Below are 10,891 nucleotides of genomic sequence, written 5' to 3' on the forward strand. Positions count from 1 at the left end.
GAGTGACCCTAAAGCACTTCAGCATCACCTCTGGCTGTCCTTATATGAAGAAACTCCTGGAGATAAATCACTGCTGCCCTTCAAAAAAGAAAAAAACCAGATAGGAACAGGAATTAAATGCATGTGTATTAAAGCACTAAATTAAAGTTTTCCCCAGAAATACACAGCCCAACTGAAGAACAAAGGGCTGCAGAAGAACATGTCACAGACCTGGTGGCTGCCTCTCACCCAGCTGTAAGCTTGCTGCAGGTGTCAGGGCGCAAGGGATGGCAGCAAGCCACCCTGTGAGCTCCCACCCTGCCAGTGCCCATCAGCTCAAGCCTTCACTGCAAGGGAAAAAAACACCTCCCTGCTTTGCTCCGAAACTCCAGGAAAAACGTTTTCCATGGGAAACTTGCAGTTTCTTCATTTGGTGGCCACTCGTGCTATGTGGCAAGCGAGTCTTGGAAAGAGCATAGCCAGGCACCTTGGTGGTGGTGGTGAGGAGAGGGCTTGGGGCGAGCATCCCAAAATGCTGCTTGCCCCAGGACATAGTTCTGGAGTCACCACACAAAAATCCATGTGCAGCTGTGCAAGGAGGTGGTGCTATTTTGTAAATGTATGCCATTTATACCTGAACTAGCCAGTTTTATACCTGACCTCACCTTTCGGGCAGGGGTCCCTTGGAAGCAATTTGGCAAGAGAGCAGTGGTGTCTGTCCTGGAACCAGGCAGAGCCGGGGATCATTCAACGGGCACAAAACTTTCCTAGCAAAAATCTTTTATTTCCACTAGATGGTGCCCAGGCCTCGCTTATGGATGTTGCTTAATGGCATGGACAAGAGTGTGGTCAGGACTGGGGACGGAGATGGCTGGGCACCACACGGTGTCCCCATGCAACTGCAAACCCACGGGTTGCAGCCCTGCCAGCAGCAAGACCCCAAAACCACCCCCTTCATGTGCCAGGCAATGGCATACACCAAACCCAAGCTCCCTGGAGCATCACCACGGTCCATCAGGCTTGGGGTGCGACATGCTGTGGCAATGCCGGAGCAAATTGCCAAGCCCAGGCTGTGGGCAGCCCTGCAGCTCCTTTCACTGTGAGCCAGGTGGGCTGGCACAGGAGGTCCCTGTGCCTTTCGGGGGGGTCTCATGGATGCTGCCCCATTCTCAGGAAGCTGCTTGAACCTCCATGTCCCCACAGCACCAGCATCAGGCTGCCTGGCATGGCTCCCCTGGGGGCATTGGGGCCTGATGGCCCTGGTGTGGGTTGCAGAGGACACATGCAGTTTTTAGCCCTTTCTACTGGAGCACACAAGCTCTAGCAAGGCAGAACCCCAACAGCTGGTGCTACTTATAGCACCAGTTTGCTGCACAGTGTTATCCTTGCTCTGGTGGTCCCAGCGTCAATCACCCGTGCACAATCCCTAAGAAACCAGTGTTTGGCCTGAAACAGGACCTGTCCCTTCCCCACATGTGGCTGTAGAGAGAGCAGGTGCGCTGCAGGTACATCACTGCCATCCTCGCTGCTCCCACCCTTTTCCCTGCATGGGCACAGTGCCAGTGAGGTGTCCCCTCCTGCACGTGCCAAAGTTGTCGCCTCTCCCTGCGGGGCTTGACACTGCTCCCACTGCACCGTTTGCTCCGGCACACTGCCAAGCACTCCCATTTTAGCAGCTTCTCAAGCAGAAAAAAGCAACCTGCAATTGTATAAACAGTGATTAAGCTCAGGCACCATCGGCAGCACGGCTCCAGCATGTCGAAACCCAGCCTGACTCACGTGTTGGGGCCAGCAGTGGGAATGGCGGCAGCATGGCCGGGGATTAGGGTGCTGCTGAAAGGGTGGCTGAGTGCCTGGTCAGCGTGCTGGGGGTACAGTGGGGATTTCCCTCCTCCCGAGAGGGGAGATGCTCTGTGTGGTTCCCCAGCAAGGACAAACTGCCTGGAAAGGCGGGTGGCCCTGGGAAGGAGCCAGTGGGGTTTGGTACCCCAAAGGAGGGATGTGTGGGGCCAAGGGGTAAGAGGTGTGCTGGGGGCAGGAACCCTCCCTGTACACAGGACCAGCCCCCCTGCAGCATGCTGCTCACAGCAAAGCAGCCACCTGAACCCCTGCTGCAAACACCAAAGTCAGTAGAGCCTTAAGTACACAAACGCCTTTATTTCTCTGTTAGGTTGAAAGTGAAACCACGAGGACAGGGGCTTTTTCATTACCCTTTATTTACTCGCTTCACATCAGTGCACGACCACCACTACCCCATGCCGCATAGCGTGACTGCTGTTCCATGGCTGCCAAGCATGCCTTATCTACAGCAAACCTATGCACCGCTGGACCAGAGACAGATGCAGCCCCCCCTCAAAATTAACAGCAAGATTGCATGAAACGGTGGTTTTTCGCTCCTGGGTTGCGAGCCACCAGGAGACCCCCAGCAATCTGCAGAGTGCCCAGGCAAAAGTAGCACCTGCAGCAGGGATGCTGGTGCGGGATGACATGTGGGACCCGCCGGCTCCTTTGCTGGAGCAGATGCCGGCAGCTCCTCAGAGGGCTCCTCGGCTCCAGCGGCTGTGGGGGTAACCTGGGGCCCCCCACCCCGAGGGCCGCCGTCCTGCCTGTCGGCTGTCGCTGCCCTGCTCGCCCTCAGAGGACTGGCTGCTGTCGGCACTCCTGAGGCCGGTGTAGGGGCCGTGGGGGCCACCCCCTGCCCCATCAAGGGTGTAAAAGGCCCGTTCCTGGACATGGAGCTCGTCAGCACGTCTCACCTGGTCCACCTGCCTGCTGTGGCCCAGCGCCGCAAACGCCCCTGGTGCTGCGGCCCCCGGCCTCCGGCCACGGTGCCTGGGAAGGTGGCTGCCCCTGGCCCCCACTGCCATCACACCGGCCTCGCTACCTTGGCCCTGCTCCTGCCCCTTGCCCGCCACCATCACATCAGTCTCGCCACCTCGGCCCCGCTTCTGCCCTTTGCCCGCCACCATCACATCAGTCTCGCCACCTCGGCCCCGCTTCTGCCCTTCACCCGCTGCCATCACCTCAGCCTCGCTACCTCGGCCCCGCTTCTGCCCCTCACCCGCCGCCATCACCTCAGCCTCGCTGCCTCGGCCCCGCTTCTGCCCCTCGCCTGCTGCTGTCACCCCAGCCTCACCACCTCGGTCCCACTCCCGGCCCTCGCCCGCCACCACGCTGCCCCCAGCTCGCCCTACCTGCAGAGGGGGGCTGCCCCCTACTTCGGCGGTGCGCAGCCTCCCCCCGGCATTGCTGCCATGGCTGCCAGCCCTCGCCTGGGTCTTGCTCAATGCCTGGCCGCCAGCTTTCTGGTGTGGGGACGGTGCTTTGTCCACCCTGGGGGGCTTTTTCAGCCCCACTCCCGCTGGCTGGATCTTTGCCCCTGCACCGGGCTGGGTCTCCCCGCGGGGCCGGGGGGTGCCCAGCCCTGCTTCCCCACTCCCCCCTCTCCCTGCCACAGCGCTCCTGCCTGCTTCGTGGCCACTAGTTGTCCCCAGGGCAGTGGTGCAGTCTCCCTCGCTTGTCCCAGGGGAGGCCACAGTGGTCCCCGGGCGGATGCTGGCCCTCTCGGCTGGATCAGCAGCGGCAGCCTCCTTGTCACCCTCCTGGCGGGGGGTGGTGAGAGCTGGGCGGCCCAGCCTCCCCCTGAACCTCTGCCCCTCACCTCTCGCCTCTCTGTCATCATCCCCATGGCCACCAGCCCCCATGGGGACAGTAACGTCATCACCAGAAACCCTCCAGGGACTGGGGGCCACCGGTCCTTCTCCATCACCGACAGTGGTGGCACCATCCTCATCATCTCCTGTGGGACGGCTGTCTGCAGGGCTGCTGGTCACTCTGTCCCCATGGCTTGGAGTGGCTGTAGTGGCTGGTCCTTCAGGCTGCCCGTGAGCAGGCATACTGTCATCGTCATCACCATCATGTGCAGTGGTAACAACCAGCCTGGGTGTGGGGCTGCTAGTCCCCATGGCGAGGATGCTGTCATCCTCACTGCCAACAGTGGCACTGGCCAGGGAGGTCTCTTGTTCCCCCACACGGATGTTAGCCCTTCCAATGAAGATGTTGACCTCATCGTCTGCATTCGGAGAGATCTGGGTGATGCTGGTGCTGCCCACCTTTTCCTGGGTTATGGTGACGCTGCCAGACTCAGGGATGTAAGCATATTCATCCACACCTTTGGCGTCGACTTGAAAATCCTCTGTCTTCTCAGTGACAGAGGAAAGAGCAGCACCTCCTGTCCCTGCGCCATGCACAGCGTCTTCCTGCCCTCGGCCAGGGATGGTGGCCTCACCACTGCCCTCTTCCCCAGGCCCTCCGGTGGTGAGGGCCTTCTCCCTCCCAGCTGTCACAGCCCCCTCTACTGGGACCCAAACTGGGGCACCATCATCACCATCCCCACTCCTGATACCTGACCTGTTCCCCACCACCACCCCACCAGGGTGTCCGCCATGGGGGACGATGGAAACACCACCATCAACTTCAACCACCAAATCCAGGTCGCCGCTGCCCTCTGAGCTGGCTGGGGTGGGACCCACGATGCCGACACCACTGCGCGCCCGTGTGCTGGTGCCCGGGCGAGGACCATGGGCATCCCCGCCAACACTCGTGATGCTGCGGTTTTCAGTCTTGAAGCTGGTCTCATTCTCCATCACCTCAGTGCCACCATTGCTACCTTGCTCTGGGGCTGCCCCGTCCTCTGTCAGCCCCCGCCTGGCATCGTCCTCACCCAGCTGGTGTACAGGGCGAGTGCTCTGGCTGTTGGCCTCTTCCTTCTGTGTGGCACACACAAGGGAGAGGTCAGGGCCACCCCAGTGCCCACCAGATGTGTGGGGTCCTGCCCAACCACCTCCTCACCTCGATCTGTGTCTGGTTCCTCCGCGTCAAAAAGGAGTAGACATATTTGAAAACGTAGAAGCCATGGTTGGCATTGCAGCCTTTCAGCAGTATCTGTGAGGGGGAGAAAAAAAAAACCTGAAACCCACATTTTTTTTATTAAAAGTGGTGGGAGGAGCTTCCCCTGCTGTGCCCAGCATTGCAGCAGTGTCCTGCCAGCACCCACTGGTGCCCAGGGCACCAGAGTCCCCAGGGCGTTTTCTGCCTTTGCTTGCTTTCAGGAGCTGTGAGGCTGTTTGTTTTGTTTTTCTGCAAGGCAGCCTATGGCTTGAATAAACAACCTGGTTGATGGTCCTATCAGACATGAGCGATGGGACCTACAGTGGCTGAAGCACTGGAAGGACAGCAGCTGGCTTGCAAAACAGGCATTTTCTTCCATGCTACTCGTCTGAATTTTGCTCCTGATGCATTTGATGCTGATACACCTTGAAAAAACCTTGTAGCAGCTGGGTCTGGGACTTTTACAACCTCACCTGTGGGTACATGAAGCATTTGTGCCATGGAGCTGGGAAGGGGCTTGGAGGAGGAAGCCCTCACCTCGCCTAAGCACATCACACCTTTCCCTTCCCCTGCCCTTCATAAGGGGCCGCTCAGACATTTCTCTCCCGTGTCCCCACCAAACACTGGACCCCAGAAGCGAGGGGACCACTGGTGTCTTTTCCTGCAGCTTTGCCCTCTGAAAGCAGTGTTTCCTCCCCATGCGCTGGTGCAGGGCACCCCCAAAACATACCCGGTGCTGTCCCACGCAGTTTCCACCAGTTCTCCCAGGCAGCGGTGGTGGTGGCACCTGTGGGCAGCAAAACACAAGCGAGAACTGAAGAATGAAACGCTGCCCCAGCGTTCAGGCAGCTGCCAATGCCTGCTGCCAGCTGCCCGGCATCCAGGGAAGGGTGGGAAAACTGTGTCAGTGAGCTAATAAATTGCCAGGCACCACTTGGGGTGCCATCTTAAAGCTCGCAATAGTAGGAAAGGTCAGAAACCCATTTCCAGGGTCTGAAAAGTACGGCAAATTCTGCTACAGCGTGCTTTTGTTACATGTTACTTTCAATAGGGTATTGTCAGTTTGCAAATACCTTTTTCCCAGATTCTGCTGCAGAGTGTTTTTATTGCAGAGCAGTTTCAATACGTTGCACCACTGCTCATGCCACAACACTCCAACTTACAGGTTTAACTGTATTGGAAGCCTGGAGCTGGTTAACTGGGAGAAATTCCCAGCATTTGCAGTGATGCCTGTGCCCTCATAGCAGGGTTTCTGCACTTGCTTGCAAGCTCCTGGCTTCCCCTGATTATCCTCACATCTTTTGGGATCAATTGGCCAATACATCCCTTGGGGATGGGGGACCAGGGGGCATCCCATGAACTCCACCAAGTCATTTGGGGTCATTTCCTTGCCTGCCACTCTGGTCTCAGCAAAATCAGCCCCTGAAGCGCCCCAAGCCCATCTGAAACAGGCAGAAAGGCACCCCAGATTATTAAATATTCCCAGGTGATTCCATTGTTTGTGAACAATGTCACAGGCTGGGTTACAGCCCTGGTTATGTGAGGGTATTAACTAGCACTTTCCTGCACCCCTATCTGAAAAGCAAATCTGCGTTGATTTATTGACTCCCCGGCCCTGTGCTGCCCTGTGACAGGCCCAGTTGTGCAAGCTCACCTGGGGGGCTAAAGGACACACAGCAGGACCCAACCCTCAGAAAAGACGTGGTTTCCCTCCCTATTACCCAGTCAGAAAAGCAAGCCTTTGCTAAGAGCAGATTTTCACTCTAGCTGTGTATTTAATGTGTTGGGCAACAGTTATCCAGGACAAAAGAAGCTGCTATTAAATTTATCTTAGTTTACTCTTTGTTTTAGTTATATCTGTCTGAATGTCACATTGAGAGAGCTGGAACACCACTGCAAGTGCCCCTCCAACGCCTGCCTACATGGGTAAGATGAGCATCTTCCCCATCCCACAGCTCCACTCAAGCTCTTCCCAGGCCAAAAGCTCTGAGTAGATCCCAAATCCACAGAAATCAAGGGGAAGAGTTACAGCGACCCGAACCGGCCCTTGTGCAACGCCCAGACTGCTAAATTTTAGGGATGTGCTCAGGCACGTCAGTGCTGATATATTTTTCCTGATGGGTTCACCTCTGTGCCTCAAAAAAAACCCACAACAAATCCCAGGTGCTGTATATGAGTGCAACTCATATTTTCCTGCTACCAAAAGCATTCCAGGGCACACCAGGTAGTGAACTTCTGGCAGCACGCTGGGGAGAGCCATACTCACGGGTATCGAGATGGCCATGCTGAGCAGGCACAGGCACAGGAGGGCTGTTTGCATCTTGAGCAGCTCCTGGGGGGCACAAAACAAAGCATCATCACCAAAGTTTGTCTTCCCAGGACTTGCCATCCCCAACACTCCTGGTCAAGCAGCAACCAAAAAGCTCCTGCCGTCCCAAAGCCTCCATGATGGCAGGGTTATCCAGTCACCCTGGCTTTCTTGGGGCTTTGCGGCACCCCTTGGCATCGCTCTGCCTCTCTGCACCCCTCGCAGCAAAGGCGATGCTCTTGCCACGTGCATATGGTGGTGAGGCAAGGTCACGTAGATGGCCACAGCAGCACGGAGCCTGGCACTCCCGACACTCGGCATTAAAGCTGCTAAACTCGCTCTGTCAAAGCGGCTTGCATGGATATTTGCAACAAATGCCCACCAAACCCACTACCGGCTGAACCATGCATTTGTAAGTCTGAAGTAAGAAACTTGCATGGTGTGTTCAACAGCTCTGTTGATTAATAATTCTTGTCTGAAACTACCGGGGAGGTGAGAAGTATCTGAGGATTTTCCCCTTCCTTGTTTTCCCTGGTACACAAGCTTTACCCTGGCTAGCACTGACAAAGCAGTCCTGCTAAGATCGTGGGGACCGGTAGGCTGTTGGTTTCTTAGGCTAGACACAGGAAGAAATTTTACACTGAGAGTGGTAAAACACTGGCCCAGGTTGCCCAGAGAGGTGGTGGATGCCCCATCCCTGGAAACATCCCAGGCCAGGCTGGACGGGGCTCTGAGCAACCTGATCTGGTTGAAGATGTCCCTGGTCATGGCAGGGGGGTTGGACTAGATGAGCTTTAAAGGTTCCTTCCAACTCAAAGTAGTCTATGATTCTATAATTCTATTATTCTATAGTTGTTTCACCCGTCGGCCCTGTCTGGGGCTGGCAAGTTGAGCCTAGAGAGTATTTTCAGCCATGCAAGCGTTGCTACAGAAAATACGGGAGGGGAATTCATGCAGGAGGCTCAGCAGTACAAAGCAACGTCAAGAAAGCACAACAGAGAGATGCACATGGCCAAGGCTTGGGCCATCTCCCTGTCCCCACCACAGCTTGCCCAGAGAAAAGTGGGAGATGCTCTGCTCAGGAAGGGCTGGGAAGAGACAGGGCAGGCAACTGAGGTAAGAAGATTACCTTTTGCTGTCGGAGGCAGGTCCCAGTGGCAGACCGTGGAGGCTGTGCCCACTTTGCTGAAATTTAAAGTTGGCCCCCAGGCACGTGGAGCCAATCAGCTCCTGCCCAGGGACATTTGTCAGGGCTGACAGCACCCGCAGATAACCAGGGGGAGTAATTTCCAGCTAAAAATGTGTTTGTGGTGGAAGACAGCTATCAAATGTTCCACCTGGCTGGATAAACAGAAAGCATGGTTTATAAATATCTGTTCTGAAGGCGAAATTGCTCGATGATTAGCGCAGATCTTTGCATGGTGCACGTCCAGCCTGGTTACTGATAAGGGGTGAGAGAGGGTGCTGCAGGTTGCAGGGTGTTCACCATGACCAACACAGGAAAGCTGGCAGGGATGCAGAAAGGGAAGTGTGATCTACTGAGTCCAGTCTGGCCGTGGCCACAACTGGCAACGCTGGCCAAGCCACTAGCCACTGACATGGTGTAGCCCCCAACACTTGCTTTTTGGGTTTCAACCTCAACTTCCCTGTCCTAAGCCTAGTGAAAGTGCAAAATAGAAGAGCAGTAAAAAAAAAAAAAAAAAAAAAAAAAAAATCTATTTTTCCAGGCACTGCTGGCACAGGACCCTTTGAGCCCACCTTTGCTGTGGGAGGGCGTCACAAAGATGTACACAACGTAGGAACTCTCCTCTAGTTTTGGTGGTATTGCTGGTCGCCTACGCGTACACCAAGGGGGGTTCCCCCCGCTGTGGCCATCCTGGCTCAACCGCTCCCTGCGGTGACAGTGACAGCAGCTCCCATCCCACCCACCACCCTCTCCCAACCCAAACCCTGGGAGAGAGCACAACCACTGCATTAACACCAGAAATGCCTAAACCATCAGCATCCAGCTCTCAGCTGGGAGCAAACCTTGGAGCCATGAGGAAACTCGCCCATTTCCCTGGCTGAGGAGCCACGGTCAGATGCTGCCCCATGTGTACTGGAGCGGCCACCATGCCTTGGCTCACAGAGACAGAACTTTGGCTGAGTGCCCAGGACTGGGGATGCGGGGGGCTGACGCACGTGGGGCCAGGCTAGGCACCCCATGGGAGCAGGATGCAACCCCTGGCAGCACCAGGGCACTTTGTCCTTGCCAGCTCCCTGACGTCTTTGGGCTCTCGTGTCTCCCTCACCGGCTGTGAACAGGCGCAGGGCTGCACCGTGTCACCGGAGGGATCTGGCCCCAGGAGTGCCCACCCTGCAGGCAGCATCCCCCACCAGCTGCAGCCCGACTTTGGCATGTGGAGGAGGCTTTGTACAGCAGCCAGCAACTCGCTGCTGCAAGAACAGAAACTCATTTTGCAGTCGGACCTATCTCAGGAGCTGAACACAGGTTTCTTTTCCAGGAGCTCCAGGGCAGCGGGGTATCCACCGTAAGCTGTGACAGCAGCCAGCATGGTGCACAAGAGCCACGGCTTTTCCTAAACAGGGACAGCTGCCTGAAACCCATCGAGATTCGGTCCTTCCCTATCCCTGGCGCTGATCCACACCTGGCCACGGCCACACTCCTGCAGGGAGGTGATGCTCTGGGGACCACAAGCCAGGCATCCCCATCCCTGATGCAGGAGGTAAGTGGGTGCCTTGCTGTCACTGCAACAGCCCTATCTTGCCCTGGGGATGAGTGGGCAGGGAGAGACACAGACCATTTTGGCCTGCAGTGCCAGTGTCCGAAACACACATCTGGAGGTGACTGACCCACATGTGTGGCCCAGGGATGCAGAAACAAAGCTCTCATTACAGGGGTGTGCATCTACAGCTGGTGATGCATGGAAAGAGAAATTAATGTCTTCACCTTCATTAATATTGCCTAGTGGGTGGTCAGGCCACAGGAGGCATGCTATCAAGCAGTGGAAGACGTGGTGAAGTTATCATTCACCCACACAGGGCAAATTCACATCGACACTACTGGATTTGCATAAGATGTAAGAGTAATGCATAGAACCATAGAATCATTTTGCTTGGAAAAGACCTTCATGACCATCAAGCCCAACTGCTAACCTAAATTAGGCACTAAACCATGTCCCTAAGAACCTCACCTGCACATCTTTTAAACACCTCCAGGGATGGTGACTCCACCACTTCCCTGGGCAGCCTGTTCCATTGCCCGACAACCCTTTCTGTGAAGAAATTTTTCCTAATATCCAATCTAAGCCTCATCTGGCACAACTTGAAGCCATTTCCTCTCATGCTATCACTTGCTATAATACTTCGAGAAGAGCTCAACATCCTCCATGCTACAACCTCCTTTCAGGCAGTTGTAGAGAGTGATAAGGTCTCCCTTCAGCCTCCAGGAGAATTCCACAGCAGTGACCAAAAAACTGCCCTTCCATTTTTCAGAGGGGACTCTACAGAGTCTTTCCTTGTTAGCCTTTTTGTTCCTCCCTCCTTTTGTGTGCATCTGTGCTGGAATAAAAAGATTAAACCCAGTCCGAAGAGCATGAGCACCTGCAGCCCCTCAGCCCACCGAGCACCACGCTGCACCCGCTGACCCCAGCAAATTCAGCAGTAAGCCCTTCCTTACGAACAGAACTCAGTTCAGTTGCTTTATTTCAATTT

At 55.6% G+C, this 10,891-nt stretch overlaps 1 protein-coding gene across 1 annotated transcript; it reads right to left on the bottom strand.

Moving 5' to 3' along the window:
* Nucleotides 1-2,513: 2,513 nt before the first annotated feature.
* MEPE (matrix extracellular phosphoglycoprotein) lies at nt 2,514-7,189 on the bottom strand. The gene is made up of 4 exons (XM_065633952.1): nt 7,136-7,189; nt 5,600-5,656; nt 4,831-4,923; nt 2,514-4,748 (listed from the first exon to the last, which is right to left on the bottom strand). The coding sequence occupies exons 1-4, from the start codon at nt 7,187-7,189 to the stop codon at nt 2,514-2,516; spliced, it is 2,439 nt and encodes an 812-aa protein (XP_065490024.1).
* Between the last annotated feature and the right edge of the window lie 3,702 nt (nt 7,190-10,891).

This window comes from Caloenas nicobarica, chromosome 4 (genome assembly GCF_036013445.1).
Source record: "Caloenas nicobarica isolate bCalNic1 chromosome 4, bCalNic1.hap1, whole genome shotgun sequence".
Lineage (NCBI taxonomy): Eukaryota > Metazoa > Chordata > Aves > Columbiformes > Columbidae > Caloenas > Caloenas nicobarica.

Excerpts from the sequence above, each read along its gene's own strand:
- MEPE (XM_065633952.1), bottom strand. The coding sequence starts at position 7,189 with ATGCAAACAGCCCTCCTGTGCCTGTGCCTGCTCAGCATGGCCATCTCG. Across the intron at positions 5,657-7,135 it reads GCATGGCCATCTCGATACCC|GTGCCACCACCACCGCTGCC; the intron begins GTGAGTATGGCT and ends TGCTGCCCACAG. Across the intron at positions 4,749-4,830 it reads GGAACCAGACACAGATCGAG|AAGGAAGAGGCCAACAGCCA; the intron begins GTGAGGAGGTGG and ends TGTGCCACACAG.